At 36.5% G+C, this 16,285-nt stretch overlaps 1 protein-coding gene across 1 annotated transcript; it reads left to right on the top strand.

Moving 5' to 3' along the window:
- Positions 1–1,315: 1,315 nt before the first annotated feature.
- Positions 1,316–14,510, top strand: LOC100546656 (serine-rich coiled-coil domain-containing protein 2-like). Its single transcript, XM_010714228.3, has 6 exons — positions 1,316–1,559; positions 2,287–2,449; positions 3,092–3,287; positions 12,088–12,174; positions 13,093–13,179; positions 14,313–14,510. The coding sequence occupies exons 2-6, from the start codon at positions 2,301–2,303 to the stop codon at positions 14,493–14,495; spliced, it is 702 nt and encodes a 233-aa protein (XP_010712530.1). The 5' UTR covers positions 1,316–1,559; positions 2,287–2,300; the 3' UTR covers positions 14,496–14,510.
- Positions 14,511–16,285: the final 1,775 nt, after the last annotated feature.

Below are 16,285 nucleotides of genomic sequence, written 5' to 3'. Positions count from 1 at the left end.
CATGAAGATCTTGTTTGTGAGAAAATGCAGAATATTGTTACTTCAGTATTATTGTTTGTTTTTTTTTTTTTTCCTTTCCCAGAACCATACCTTCTCCAAATGATTTCTTAGATCTGAAATATTACAAAGGCTGACCTAATTTCTTCTGCAGATCACTTTTAATGTGTGCTTGTTACCAAACTTATTGATACTTAGTGATGATTGTTTGGTACAATTCAGCTTTTCAGCCCAAATGCTTAAGATTTTTATTTGTAATTGTCCGGAACGAATAATAAACCAAGCACAGGGGATTGCTCACAGTGCCAGTGGTTATGCACTAACTATTCTTTCAATAAGGGTAATTGTTATCTTGTTGCAAAAACTCAGAAGCAATTATAAGGGGAAGATCAAGTTTTTGGTAAGATTCCTTGTTTATGAAACATGCAATGCATCTGCATCAGTAATTCCATTTAAAATTCTTTTAAAAACTGTTTAAAATGCATGCATTTTGAAGGTGAATGTCTGCCACAAACATAAATTAATTTGCCATTCAATCTAGGGAGAGATGATGTACTGTTTTTATTTCACCGCTTTCTTAATTGCATCACTATAATAAATCTATACTCACACTGCTATTCAAGTGTCAGTGGTGTTCATGTAGCTGGAATATATCGTGTAACTACAGCAATCTGGGCTGACTAAGTCAGTGGTTCAGGCGAAGAAAGTAGTGTTTGGGATCAATATTAGTTAATTACCACTTTTTTGCATTTTTTGAAGTGAAATTAATGTGGAATAAGTTGGATATCTGTGCCATAATTGCTTCTCCACTAAAGATTCGGTGATTTCAAAATAGCCTGAAAAGGATTTGTCATGCTTTCCCTTCAGTAAATAGGACTACTGAAAAAGTGAACTTTATTCTGTTAACGTTCTTATGTTTTTCTTTATTCTCAATTTGTTCTCCAAAGCAGAAGAGTTGTAAGAGCATCATAACTTACTGGAGGATTGTTTTGCTTTGAGCCATTTGGACTTTCCTGTAGGATTCCTCTGAAGGAAAACAAATATTCTGTTATTTTAAGTGTACAAGTTACTTTATTACCTAAATTTTGGTTATTGAACTAGTCGATGAAAAACAACCAAAAATAAAACAGACAAACAACAGCAACAAAAAAAAAAGAGACTGAATTGTACGATATGAGCACTTGTTTTGTTTGGCAGCACTTCTTGCCGACCCTTTTCCATACTTGTGTGCAGCTACAGTGACGTCAGCCTATTAGACTTCCCAGGTCAACAGAAACTCCCCTTGTTTCATTTTGGAGTCCAGGATGCTGCTCGGACACTATTTATAGCAGCCGTTCTAGTTCAACAAGTATGCAGTGTGTGAGGATGGCAGCCTTAAATCACAGGGTAAAACTGGGCTCCCTTCCCACCAAGGCGCAGGCTGGGAGCGCAGCAGGAAGGAAGGCCTGTTTATGAGCGTCTCACGCGGCTGTGGCTGAGTAGGCAGCCGAGCAAAACAATGTCCTCTTGTGTAGATTGATTCTTCCAGCAAAGGACTGACGATGTGAGGAAAAGCTCGTTGGGTAAGTGAGAGAGACAGTGTGATGGCAGGAGAGAGGTTCAGGGCTCTTCGCTGTGCCTGACGGCACGGGCAGCGTTTGTTTTGGCTTTGTTTCTAGTGGCTTATGAGCTGTTGCCAAATACAGCATTTGTTCACTTCAGAAGTTTGTGGAATTTCCTTTGCTCTGCAGAAGTTAGTGTTTTAAAGAGATGATTTGGTTTGCTTGTTTTAAATTGTGTTTATTGTCCTGGTAACAGAAATTTAAAATTCTCTCAAGTTGAAACAGAGGAGTGTCTAGAATGAGATACGTAAGCACATTAAGTAATTGTTTTGCTCTGTAACAAAGTATTGACCTTTTTCTAAAATAACTGTATTTCTGTTTGTCAGTTTTTAGCACTTCTTAAAAACCTGAAGATACTGTCTGTAAGAGAGGAATATGTTCCCTCAGATTATTTGAAATTTTTTTTCCCATTCCTATAGACCTATTTCCTTCAAATGATTTTCTTAGGCCTGAAATACTTTAAAGGCTGACCTCTAATTCTGCCACAGGTTCTTCTTTTTAAAAGTTTTGTATGCTAGTAAAATCCTGACCTCATTACAGAGATCTGCTTGACTGTTCTTGGGAGGGTAAAAAAAAAAAAGCACTGCATCTGCTGTCAGCAGCAGGTAGTAAACATTTTATTTGAGATGTGGAGAATATATATATATTTATATTATTTTTATATATATTTAATTTCTTTTCCCTGTAGATGAATGTGAAAATATGAGCCGTTATGATAGACAAGACAGAAATGCTAGGCAACATCAGGAAGGATTCTGGAAAAGAGCACCACAGCAGCGGTGGAATGCACAAGATCATTATCATCTTGGTCATACTGAGCACTATATTCATGGTAAAAATGACTTGAACAGGTAAAGGACTTTTCTGTTCTCCTCCCGTTTTGAGAAATCTCTTTTGTCACTGAAGAATATCAAGTGATACTGGGTAGTGTCTGTGAATAGTATGCTGAAGTGGGAGCACCATTGAGATTTGTAATGATTTCTTTGTGAAACTCAGATGATTGAAATAAGAATGTTTTAACTTGAGCTGGAACCTTCTTGGAAGTGTGGTTTGTTATTTGTCTTCATAGGGTACTGTAAATGCTTGCTTAAGTTACCATATCTATTCTGTGGGAAAACTAATTAGTGTCTTGTTAATTTCATGTTTTAAGTGTGGACAGTTTTTTACTTGAGTTTTAAAATAAATTTAGTCCTGTAGGTCTTATAGGCTAGCTTGCATGAATGAACTTATAGAAACAGTGATGAGCGAGTGGTTTTAGGGTCCTGTAGTTGTTAGCCTGTGACAGATCTATGCGAGTGGGAAGGAAAGTGAAAAGCACTGGCAATTTCTGATTCTTTTTTTCATCTGTATACCACAGCACATAAATATAGCCCCTGTTACATAAGTTTGTGTTACTAAATGCTCCCTAGCTCTAGTTTGTCAGCCCTCTCTGTGTGTGTTTACATCTATATATAAATAATGTGTAAATAGATATATATGTTTATTTTTATCAGGGAATCAAACTACCTAGAGTCTTCTGTTGGTCACTTTGAAAGCTATGGCACACCAAATTTTTACCAGGCTCCTAGACAGCTGGTGAGCTTACCGGAGAATACTGTGATGCTTGATGAGATGACACTTCGGCACATGGTCCAAGACTGCACAGCTGTGAAAACTCAGTTATTGAAACTGAAGAGATTACTGCACCAGGTGAGCTGCTTAAATGGAATGAAAGCCAATATGTACGTTGGAAAATGGTCCTATTAGACTGCCATTTTCTGCACACATTGATTTTACAGTGTTCAAGAAAGCATACACTTTTTATTGCTATTTTCAAGTAGCACTTTTCTGCCATTTCAGCACTTTACTCAAGACAAAAATATTACATATTGGTATTCTGCTTCTTTGTGGAAATAATGGGAAATTAATCAGTAGATATGAAGACAGTCTTTTATTTAATAAGATCCTAAAAAGCTAGGAATAAAAAAACAAAAATCAATCATATTGACTTCTGAATGCAGATTTGTTCAATGGTAGTAGCTTTTTCTTTTAATAATAATCATAAAAAAAGCTTTGTGTTCTTCACTCTTTTAATCAGTACTGTTTCAGCAGGAAGCTCTGCAAGTCCTGCTAGGTCAGCTCTACTGGAAGTACTGAAACTTAACCTTCCCTATGTGTTGTCATAAATTTTTAGAGCTTTTTCATTTCTCCTCTGCTTGACAAACTGGGAATCTTTTGGACCCATTTACCTGTTAGCACTGAAGAATGTGTGATATTTTCTTTGTTTATTGCAGTTTTTCTCTTTAACAGCATAATATAACGAAAACAAATCTGTGCCTCCAAAAATAAAACACAACAAAACAAAAAGCAACTCAGCCCTGAGGCTAATGGGAGGTTATGACTCTGCCTTTGAGAAATGTGAGCACTTGCTTCCCATGGTAACCAGGAATGCTAGAGATGTTTTTCCAGCGACGAAATCAGGGATAGAATTGTACAAAAAATAACAGTGTTAGGGAGGATGTGTTCTTAGAGCCTTGTGTCTGAGCAGCAGGTGGCATAAGCTGTTCTTTCCAACAGCCTCAAGCGTGTGATGAGTATGAGATAACAGAGGACTTCTTAGCCAGAGCTCTTAATGCCTTTAACACAAGGATAATGAAACAACGAGGCAAATGATGTGTGCTTGAAGTTCACTGTATAAAGGTGTGCAAGTTAGAGCCAAATAGCGTGGGACCTTGCAGAGTACTGTATTTGAAGTCTTGGTCTAATTTATAATAGGCTTCTCAGTAAAGTGACAAGTCATCTTGTTTAAAAATAAAAACAAACTTAGGAATTAGTTATTCCTAATTTTTACATTCTTAACAATCTGCTGCTTCTATTGCTAAAAGTTTGATTTCTACCACTGTTGCTATAAAAGTTAGCTTTGTAATAACAACACTAGAAGTTTTACGTATTTTTTCCCCCTTGATTATGAATAAAGTTTGTGTAATTGTTCTCAAACTGAGCACTGAACAAGGGCTAGAACTCAGTTTGGGTCAAGTGGCAATCTTACGGTGTGTGAAAAAGCAAGATGAAGTTAGAGCTCCTCTCAAGTGCAAGCTTTAGTAAAGGAAACCAAAGTTCTTAGATGTGCCATCTATGCTATGAAATGTGCAAATGTTACTTTTCTAGACTTATGATTTTAGGAATGTTTCTAATTCGGGTGAGAGTAGAGCTGTGTTCAGATCTCAGGTGTGAGAAATCTTTTTCCTTAAAGTTATATTTTAAGTTGCACAAGTGATAAACTGTGGCATGCCATACTTAGTGCATAGTTAGAGCTTAGTGCATAACAAAGGTGTACCTAGGAGGCTCCTGGAGAGACTCGATGTGCTGTTCTGGATTCATTGCTGTGACTGTAGTTCATATTGCCATATTTAGAGTATCTTTAAATAACAGAGCTGCATCAACATAGTTTCATGTTGTGTTCAGCATTCTGCCTGCAAGAATAAGGAGTTAGAGCAGTCAAGCCTTGTCTGAAGTCTTTGTTACCAGGATAGCAATGCCAGCAGTTCACATGCTGTCTGCTTGCTTCTCACATGCTGCTATCATTCTATCTTAAAACACTGAAGTACCAATTAGGGAGTTTATCTTATGCAGATTTTTTGGAAATCTTTACTGTGCTAATTGTGAACTTCTTTGATTTTGCAGAAATGTTATATCAACTTATTTGGAGGGTACAATGTACCTTCTTGCACTAAATGCAGTTTAATTATTTGCAGGAAGATGCTGAGCTACTGGCACGTGTTCCTACGTAAAACTTAACTGAATCATTAATTTTCTATTGTAAGCAGTCAGTGACTAGTAGTAAGTGGCATCTAGAATTTAAAGCCTCTTAAATAATGGCTAAGGCACTCAATTTGTGTGCCTAATAGTAAATATACTTTGATTTTAAAGGTTGCTTGCTTCTTCCTCAATTTCTTAAACTTGTTGCTCTAGATTGAGGCTACAGAAGTAATATGCCAGAGCTTCCTTAACTGTCTCACTCCAGGTGCACTGGAGCCTTCGGTAGGCAAGGGCTGACCATCCTCTGTAGTAATTCCTCTCAGAAACAGCAGCAGTGATGCCCCCCACTGTCTTATCTCAAATAAGCACTTATATTTTAAGGAAGACAAAAACATGAAGTGTGAAGGCTTATGAAAATGTTTCTTTTCAACATAGCTTTCGTTAATGGGAAAGTAATTCTGTTTTTCAGACACAAATACTTGTTGTAATATGTCAGTTTTGAATGTTTCAACTTATGAGCAAGTGTGAATGGAGAAAGGAAGTCTGGTGTAAAATTTCCAAGAGTGCCAATAGATTTTTTGCTGAGGGATTAAACCCATAAGTCACTTGAGTTCCTCTAAAGTATATAATTGTTGTGTTCTTCTCTTTGATTCTGGTGAGGTCTGTCAGATATTTTCCTTTGTCACAGTAGTCCCGAAGACAAGACAGTTTCAGATTTAACTGATAAAATAAATAAAAACACTTCTCTTTGTTGTGTATAACTTGTAACTGTGGTGGTGGTTTTATTTTTTTTCTTAATCATGAGATAGTTTGCCTCACTGATTAACTTAGGCTGGATTTGATAGTTGTGTATTTAAGTCAGCAACCAAGTGCACTCTTTCTGGATGCACTTAGTTTTTTTTTAATTGGAAGTTGCACTTCTTAGGAATATTATGACCTCTGAACTGCACGTGTGATTGCTCAGTGGTTGTTGTGAGATGTTGAATTTTAATCATGATTTCAGTAACTTTTACTAGCATGGACACTTTTGAATGTCAACTTTAAATGCAGTCGTACATTGTGTAATTTAAAAAGCTATGAAATAAATCCTTCCTCTGATCAAATGCTGTGTAGTAACTCACCTTATATTACACACTGGATCCTCCACAGCAGTTTAAAACCATCTTCAGATGGAGTTAAGAATTGCAATGGATTTTGCTTCATCTAGAGGAGGAAACCAGTAGTTGATCAATATTTTGCTATGCGTTGGCTGTTTTCTGAAGTAAATTCCTAGCTGAAAGATGCTATTGTCATAGGAACGTGATTATTATTTCCCTGTTACTACCCAGCAGGGGAACTGCAGAATGTTCTGAAGCCTGTCATTGTTTCTCTTCTGGTTTTGTTTGTTTTGAAACTGTAAGCTAAGTGATAGCAGGGGGGAAAAAAAAGCAAACCAACTATGTGGGACACTGGTAATATCTGCTGTGTATTGCTGTAGGGTTGTGCTGTACATTAGGAATGCGTGGTGATTAGCTGTTACACACTCCTGCAACCTCTTGTCCCTGATAAAGGGAACTTAATCATGTCTGGTCATTAGTAATAACAGTGGAACAGAAATGTACAATTACTTGAGAATATCTTGTTACGTACGCAGAAACCTTTCACACAAATTAGTTTCAGAGTGCTCCATTTATATTACGTAGCAGCTTTTTCCAGCTGGCAAGTGAATCTTATAGGATCTATCCAAATGCTCATCTGCTAACTCTCCTCTGAAATCATTACTTTTTGCTTCAGTGGAAAATGGAGGACTAATGGCATTTACAGAATAAGGTCTTAGTTTATACTGGCAAAAGTTAGTTTGAAGTTAGTGCTCTGTAGGAAAACAAGTACCAATAGCAATCTGCTATATTTTGAATACAACACAAAATGCAGCATTACTAATTTAGTTTTCCTTGCTCTTTCTGAGACGTGATGGAAGCACAGACTGAAGAAATAGTCAGGACCTTCCACTTAATCACAGCAGGAACTGAATTAAAACAAAGAAAATGAATATGGGGAGCTGAGGCTTGAGAAATTAAGGGAAGGTGAGCTTCAGAGCCTGAATTAACTTGAAGTATTCAATGACTCTGCAGTGTGATTAAGTGCAGTAAAAAGATGATCGATAAGCTAACTAATACTGGATGGTTAGACTGTCAGTACTTTTAATGAAACACAGTGACTTGAGCTCAGTGATTTGAAGGAATCAAGTGACATTTAAAGAGGAAACTACCAAAAGAGAATGATGAGTCAGAAATGAAATAAATTAGAGTAAATTAGATGCCTGGGAGAATCGGTAGCCAACAAGAGAGTAAATAAGATAGGGCAGAATTTGTGTTATTGTAAAATAAATACAAATAATTGTTTTACTGTGCAGCCAACATCAGAAGAAAATTTTGACAGTGGAAACAAAGTGGAAATTGTTGCACTGAAGAAGATAAAATGTGTGTCCCTACGTTGACAAGGTCTGAAGAAACTACAGAATAATGTGGCTCAGGCTTATAAATCACCTTAAATTCAGGGCTGTGCCTTACTCAGTGATTAGGAGTCTGTCTGGAAGTAAGTGCTGGTGCAGTTTTGGGTGTTACAGGATATTTCACATTAGCTGGATAGGGAGTTTGTTGATGTGGTTTAGATGCAGCATACTCTAACTCTGCACAACTACTGATGGGAATTCACAAGCCCAGTTCTGTAAATAATCCTTTGTAATCTTTTTGAATTTGGCCAGTAAAACACTAGATGAAGGCGAGTGAATTATTTGCTTAGACTACTAGGAAACTTCAGGAGCAGTGTACTTCTCTAACCACAGTTTCTGGTTGCTGATGTGCCTGCCACCATCTCCTGCATGTATGGAATTCTCTGTGGACAAAACACAGCTTAGGGCAGGTGCTTGCTGGTACCAGAAAGGGGATGGTGGGTGGATCTGTCTACAACTAACCAGGTGGCTGTTCCTGTGTGCTGTCTGAGCTAAATGATACCTTCCTCACTGACCCACTTTGTTAAATAACTGGTGCTAAATTGTGGAGTTTGAAATAAGGGTTCAGGCTACTGATGATTTGTGCAGTAGGAATGCATTTAAGAGAAAGGGGAAGCGTGGTGCTATTGAGATGTGTTTGGTTGGGTAGTTTTTTTTGTCCTTCTTTAGTCCTGATTTTTACTAAAACTCTTAGAAACAAGGAGAACTAAAGAAACTAAAGGCAACACAGAAAAAAAAAAAGGCATATCGTAGCTTCAGACTGTTGGTTGCTATCTGTTGGGCTGTTGTTTGGTGATAAACAATTGAAACTGTGATGTTCATGGTAATATTTCAATGAAACCCAAGTCAAATGCCCACTAAAATGTCAAGTGGTAAGCAGGCGAATAGCACCCTCTACTTGATGAGCAGTTTTCTGTTGGCTTCTTTACAATAATGCTGAACTAGCAAATGAAGCTACTCAAGTGATCATTTTGTAGTGCAGAAAACTTGGAATTTTCCTGTAATCTGCTTGAGAATCAACGGCCTTAAAAACTTTGTTATTTTTCAGCTTCTTCATGAGCTGTAGTTGTTACAGTGCTCACAAATTCTCCATTTGAAATTGTTACTGGCAAAATCCTTTTTTAAAATCCTGCATGTTGAAAACGCAGCTTACTTTGTAAGGAACCACAAGACAATTACTGAAAATTAACTTGCTTCTAATGAATAGAGTTACTTCTTAACAGAAGAATCCAAAATATGTCAGTGCAATGAAAACAACTATGGCCTTCAAGGTTTGAGCTTATTTTTCTGTGAGTCAATGTAGGAGTTGTCTTCTGAAAGAATACCCTTCTCTCTTCTGTTCTAGGAGTTCTACGTGTGGTCTTACATGTACGTATAGCTGAAAAAAACCTGCAAGGAAGATAGTGAAGAGAAATACTAATATGTTACAGATCTTGTAGGAATGCTGTAACATCTGTTGACATCAGTTTTCAAAAAATCAGGGGTAATTTTTTTTTCAGGACCAACTTTATTTTGGATACTCAGTGATTAAAGGGAATTTGTTTGGGTGTTTTTTCCTACTCCCTCAACCTGTTTTCTTTAAGTAGTTCTAGTAAGTTTGAGATGATTTTCTAAATCTTGCTGTTGTATTTTGTAAGTTTTCAGCCTCAGACTTGCTCTAATTCTGTAAGCCACTTTCAGACACTCCTCAAAGCTTGTGATTACCCCCAGTTTGTTGCACAGGGACCACCCAAAACTGGGCACGTGCTGCAGTGGATGCTGTTGACTGAAATAGAGTGAGAAATTCCTGGTAAATGTGATTGAATTGAAAATCACTGTAGATTTAAATAGATTGCTGATGGAACATCAGGCAAAAGAAGTAATCTGACACTGCATTGATTGTCAATTGCTTGATTGCTACTTGAGAACCAGCTTGATTAAATATATAGATACGTATTTCAGGTTATAAAAGCTAAAGACTCTCCATACACAGCTGAATGTATGTCAGCGTCTACAGCATTAATCTCTAAGCCTCATGCCTGCAGTGGAAGTAATGTTTAATTATATCTGTAACAAGAAAGTTAGAGTGTATTGTTTGATGTTTTAATTGGTATTGCAGCCTTAAATCTGGGAAATAGTAACAAACATTGCTATTTCTTTTCTCCCTAGTGCTGCTGTTTCACAAAAGCAGTCTTGTGCTAAGGAAATTAAAATGTTTTATCCTTACTTGTTTTCAGTTGTAGCTTATTTGTCAGTGTGCCTTGTAAGCATTTGATTTTGATATGCTTAAGCCATCTTGAGTTGCTGTTTTGCTGTTTTTGCATTCATTGTCCATACTTGGCACAAATGAGATTAGTTCAACTGTTCTCAATGCAAATTCATGGTATACTGAATTATGTATTCTACTATTGTTAAAAAAAAAAACAACAAAAAACAACCAAAACACAAAACAATACCAAACAAACACAAACAAAACGCAACACAAAGTCGAACAAAAAGCATCAAGTTGGGTTAGGAGCATGAGCTTGGAAGTTTTTATAGGTAACTGCAAGGTGTAAGGTTTTTAAGTTTATCACAAACCTGGGGTTTGAAGTGATATGTTCTGTCCAAGTTTCCCAAAGTTGATGTCTTAGTGTATGATTTCTAGGCAAACAAAAATAACGTGCATGAAACCAGTTGCACTGTTTTGCAAATTCTTCTTTGTTCTAATTCCTGCCTTTTTTCATGGTACATGGATAGCCTTCTTATTTGTACTGTTTCCTTTCTCCTTTCTTGTTTTTGCAATACAATAGAGGAAAAAAAGCAAAACAGGGAGATCGGCAGAGATTAGTCCAATATATGTTCACGATGGGGTACACAGTGATGGTGTTAGATTTGTGTTCTTTCCCATCTGCATTGAGATTATGCTATGTAATAAAATGGTTAGATCAGTGGTAAGAGAATTGGTGCAGATGGACTTGGCTCTTGCTTTGCTGGTGAGTATCAGGTGCAGTGTAGGGTGTGAGTGCTTGAACTGCCAGAAAATGTGTGACTTATGCTCTTTGCACTGGGGTCATATTCTGCTGCTGTAGAACATTCTATTTGTCCAGTTTTGTGCATTGTATTGGTATTCTACAAATACCAGCTGTAGAGCTTTAAATGCTGTGCAGGCTACTTTGTACATTTATTTTGCTTTTATATTTTCCCCTTCCCATAATTAATCCTTCACAGTTACAACTGTGACACCGATATATTTTTTTGTGTGTAGTAGTTTTAGTTATTTAAAATTAACAAATTTTATCAACATTTTTTTTATTGTTGCTCCCTTACTTCAGCATTTTAGACAAGTTTGGGATGAAGTAAGGTTCTTTAAGATATTACTGTCGAAAAAATTCAAAATATCTTGAAATGCTGTAGAATATATTGCAAATTACTGCTTCATCAGTCTGTCACCTGCTGGTGGTCTGCCCAGGGGCATGCAGCTGCTTATGGATTGAATTAAACTGCATGTTGGATGCCTGAAACATATGCCATAAAGGGCATAAATAGGACTATCTTTTTTTCCTCGCAGTTGATCTTTAGTATTTGAGCAGCAGTTTTATTTTGGTGGTTTTTGAGGGTGGACTTGCTGGTTCAGATTTGCAGTGGTTTCAGACAGGTTTTGAGATGTGATCATCTGTGTGTTTTGTATTTCCTGTGGATGTGCTCTTAGTGTAAGTACTTCACAATATATCCAAGTAAAATTATCCTTTAATATCACTGCTGGTTTTCGCATTTTTCCTTATTGTGGTTAGTTTCAGAACTAGAAGAGGAAAGAGTGCTTTTTCATACTTCTAGTTTTTTCTAATTGTTGTTTAGTTCTTATGACTGAAATAATTTGGTGTTTGCTTGCACAGTAGGAAATGTTACTTTAATGAAGAACATTTAGCTGAAATGTTTTGGCTGCATATTTTGATGCTACTTAGACATATTTGAAAGGATACCAAAGGAAACGAAGCTTTTAAAATGGCATAGTATCACTATTCCATCCTGATGTAAAGCATTTAAATACAATGGCCAATTTTTGCACAGAATGAATGTTTTGACATAGCTCCAGCTATGGTTGTTCATGGCTCTTATTTGGTAGTGTACATGTACTGCTGCAAGACAGGCTTTTATATCAGAGAAAGGAAAACAGGAGAATTAATAGGGAGGGACTTCAGGTGCTGTAACAGGCTTTTTCAGAGAGATAATGTATTTATATCTTTGAAAAGGGGTTATTTAAGCAAATATTTGACAGTTTGTTCTTGTTCTCTCTGTCAGAACGATGAGAATGTGTCGCTCCAGGACATCTCGCTTTCGGTACCATCAAGTCCAGAACCACAAGAACCTGAGTCAACGTATTTTAAGGTAAATGGCACCGATTCCCTCTTCAGAATAAGGGATGCAAACTTGTTTGTATTTGTCTTGTGAAGTAGTGCTTCTTGTCTCTATTAAAACCTACCAGATATGTGTGTATCATAAAATCATAGAATGGCCTGGGTTGAAAAGGACCACAATGACCATCTAGTTTCAACCCCCTGCCATGTGCAGGATCACCAACCACCAGACCAGGCTGCCCAGAGGCACATCCAGTCTGGCCTTGAATGCCTCCAGGGATGGGGCATCCACAGCCTCCTTGAGTATATGTGTAGATGATCTGAGTTTTCTTTAGAAGGTCGAATAAACCTTAAAATACCTACTGATGGCAGTACAGTTAGGTAGTTAAAATAACTTTGTTTTTCTATGTTAATAGCAGTCATGGGAATTATCAGCTTTAGAGTAACATCTGAAAGATTTTTCTCACTATTTGTTAGCTGTTAAAGTTTGAAAAGGCCAAGTTTCCTTTGAAGTATAATAATACTATAATTATTTATGTACTTTGATTTTCTGTTGGCTTGTATTCCAGGTACCTTAGATGATCTAATACTACTAATGCAAGTACCACTAGAGGTAGTATTTGATGCTTAGGGCTTTTTTTCTTTGTGATCCTACCTTTTCGTACAACAGATGAGTTTGCATCAAAACATCAAAACTGCAGATGACTTACTTACACAGGCTGCAAATTTAGTGAGTTGGCTAAACTTTTTTTTGTAAAAGAGACTTCAAGCTTTTGTTCATGAGGTGTATTCCTTATCACATCTCACCATGCAAATAAGATGAAGAAAGATGGTGCTAATGTTACTGCTAGGGCTCCGTGAACCTCTGCTGTAGTATATCCTATAGAGCTGTTGATTTAGATTATGTGGCCCTTAGGGAAAAACTCATATTGCCAAATGTTTTTTGTAGACAGAAGACTTATTGAATGAGATAAGGCAGCTTAAAGATGAACTGAAGAAAAAGGATGAAAAAATCAACCAATTAGAACATCAACTTGTAAGTATAATTTTTAATGCTTAACAAAATCCCAAGCAAGCACTACAGAGTGCAAAGTGAATAGATATTTCTTATGAAGACTTTAAAAGGAATAATCTTGTAGTTTTTACCCTTTTCTGGGGGACTTTCATTCAGGAGGCCAGTCATGATATGTATTTTTTTTTTATTATTGAGCAAATAAATACAAGGTGTTGCTCTGAAACGAGGGGAAACTTAGAGATCAGATTCAGACGAGCAAACATTCTTAAGCAAGAGTATTATATGGCTATTCACTTTTTACTCCTGTTCTAGACTAGTTTTGGATTTTGCCCTGTGTATTTCTGCACTGGCTTCTGTCAAACTAGTCCACTGCAAAATAGTTGTATATTTTCAAGCCACTTACTAAGGTTACATAAGATAAATTGCTTTTTAAATTCACTTCAAACTGATTGTCTGAACTCAGCCTCAATCAAAAACACAGGGGAGTAGCATGGAGGAGGAAGGGTATGAACCCACTTAAGTGTATTTTGGCCTTTCTAAGAACATGGCACGAACTTCTGTGGGAATAATTTTTTCCTCCAATTTCCTGCACAGTCCATGCATTTTCCACAACAAATGATATTGTATTCTTATAACTGCTTTCAAATACCAGTAACTTTTTCAGTTATTGGTAGTGAAACAGACTCGCACCATAGAATGTGCAAGACTGACATGGGATATGAGTTGTTCATTCTATAACAAATTTTGTAATAGTTGCCATGTAACTTCCTTTGTTTAATAGTAAAAACCTCTACAATGTTGTTCCAATTTCATCTCTTTTCATATGCTGAGTAAAGATTTTGAAGGTGCTGTTACATAGCCTTTCATCTTGATTGCAGATATGTGAGTTACTGTTTTTAGGTGCATATGCATGTATATGACAAATCTTTCAAGTACTTTCCTCAGAAAGAGAAACAATCCAGGGGAGCGAATTGTTTGATAAGGAAATTAACACAACACAAGGGCTAGTACTTCATTTTATCAGTGCATAATAGATACAGTAACCAAATACTGCCAGAAGGTATTAGGTGCTGGGTCTGAATGGTGCTTTCCAACAATCTTAATTAGCTATTTTCTAATAAATTCTCCATTTTCTTTCTTGGGGGGTGTTTAAGGCCAGTAGATGTAACTGCCAGAAGGACAGCCAAAAACCCACAGTGGCAAAGTGCGTGTATGCTGATAAATTCACACAAACTTCCTGGAGGAGGAGTTCTGTGAGTAAAACTTGTTGTGACTTTTTTGAGTTTTCATTCCTCAATTTTATAATTAGTGCATATGCACAAGTTTGCCATACTTAAGAGATTATGTACGCTGTTTATTAGTGTTTTTATTTGTATGTCCTTACTGCTGTGCTTAGCTTAAACATTTTCTTGCAGACCTAATCATGTTTGAAAAAGTTACAAATATTTATTTTAATATATGTAATTAGACTTCAGCTTCAGAATTCTCTCCTTAATCATCTTTTGAACATTTATTTCATATTCAACCCAAGCTGTATATCTAACCATACATTAAGACATTTTCTTATTTTGGTTTTGAAGTTGGTTTTGTTTGTTGTAGTTTAATTATTTCTGTGTGCATCTGAGGAAAAGTAACAGCATATTCTAACCTTAAGTCTCTAAATGTAAACAGTGAAAGTTACTTGATTTCTTCACAATCACATATTTGGGGAAATGGTCGAATTAAAAAAAAAAAAAAAATGGGTGAATGTCAGTTTGACAGAGGATGTCTTTGTTCTCCTATGTTGTTGCATGGAAATGCTGCTGCCACGTACAAAATTATTGCTTTCTCAGTAGAACTGTAAGAGAATACTTAAGATGGAATGTTAGTGGGGGGAAACAACATTTTTGTTATAATAACATGAAGTATTTTCTGAATGATGAACAGGGCTTTTATCAATTGCCAGCAAGTATTCTTCAGATTATGATCTTTCAGGTACTACTTTAGCTAGAGAATTCTGAAAATCATCTTTAGAAGATTAAAAATAGGTTAGACACTTTAGTTTCCTCTTATCCTGCCCCAAGTTTTTTGATACCAAATTGTAGTTAAGATGAATCAACCTTGCCACCCCTCTAAAACTACTTTTCTTAATATCTAGTGCTAGGATAGAAATGCCACCATATGGCATGCTCACCACTTCCTAATGAATCTTTTTTCCCACCATGCTTTCCAACCTTCTGTTGTGTGATTAGAACCCAGAGTAAAGGGAACGTAACCTTAAGTGGCTCTTTTTTTCCTGTGGCACCTCTGTTTTTCCACTGAGCACTTGGAATGTCCTTGATGCTCGTCCCATTCGTTTCTGTTCTCCTGTACCTTTGGAGCTCTTGAAATTGTGTTCTTTTTTTCCCAAGATTTAGTTTCATGTATGTGACATGCATGTGATGTTTTTCCATACTGATACTGTTGCTGAGTTAGTGGCTGTTCTTGTTTCCTTGGTCTTTTTTTCCATATCTCATTTTCAGTATAAATTCAGAATTTGATTAGTAACTATTAGAAGTTAATTGCTAACTGCAGAAGCTTTAATTTGAGCAATCTGTTGTATTAATTGTTGAGACAAAGATATCAGGAGATGGAGAATGGAAGAGGCAGGGTAGTATTTCAGCTAAGAGTATTCATTAGGCTCAATTATCTCTTTGGTCAGATAGAAGTATGTGTCAGGTTATGAGGGAGAATATCTTTTATAAATTAAAAGAAAAGCAATATAACCCATGCCGTGTTCATGGTTGGGGGTGTGTGTATGTATGTACACATGTATGCACAAACTTAAGCAATATAAACTGCTTTTCAGGAACTGTTACTTGTAAATCATAGCTCAAAGTTTGGGGCACAATGTTTTCTTTATCTTCTGGCTAAATATACAGTATAAATATAGCAAGCCTTGGCACGAAGTCATTGTTGATCTGGAACTCAATGACAGTGTCACTTGCAGTAAAAAAGAAGGGATGAATACAGTAAAAGCAAATAGCAGGAGACAGGTGACAAAAATGTATTCTCACTAGAAGAAAGAGTCTTAATTTTTTTTTTGCTCTATTACCATTTTGTTCATTTTAAAATAATAGGCTTGAACTGAGGGTGCAGGCTGGTTAAA

The sequence above is a fragment of the Meleagris gallopavo genome, chromosome 8 (assembly GCF_000146605.3).
Source record: "Meleagris gallopavo isolate NT-WF06-2002-E0010 breed Aviagen turkey brand Nicholas breeding stock chromosome 8, Turkey_5.1, whole genome shotgun sequence".
NCBI lineage: Eukaryota > Metazoa > Chordata > Aves > Galliformes > Phasianidae > Meleagris > Meleagris gallopavo.
The sequence above is the reverse complement of the archived record's forward strand: the minus strand, read 5'-3'. Positions and strand labels throughout refer to the sequence as shown.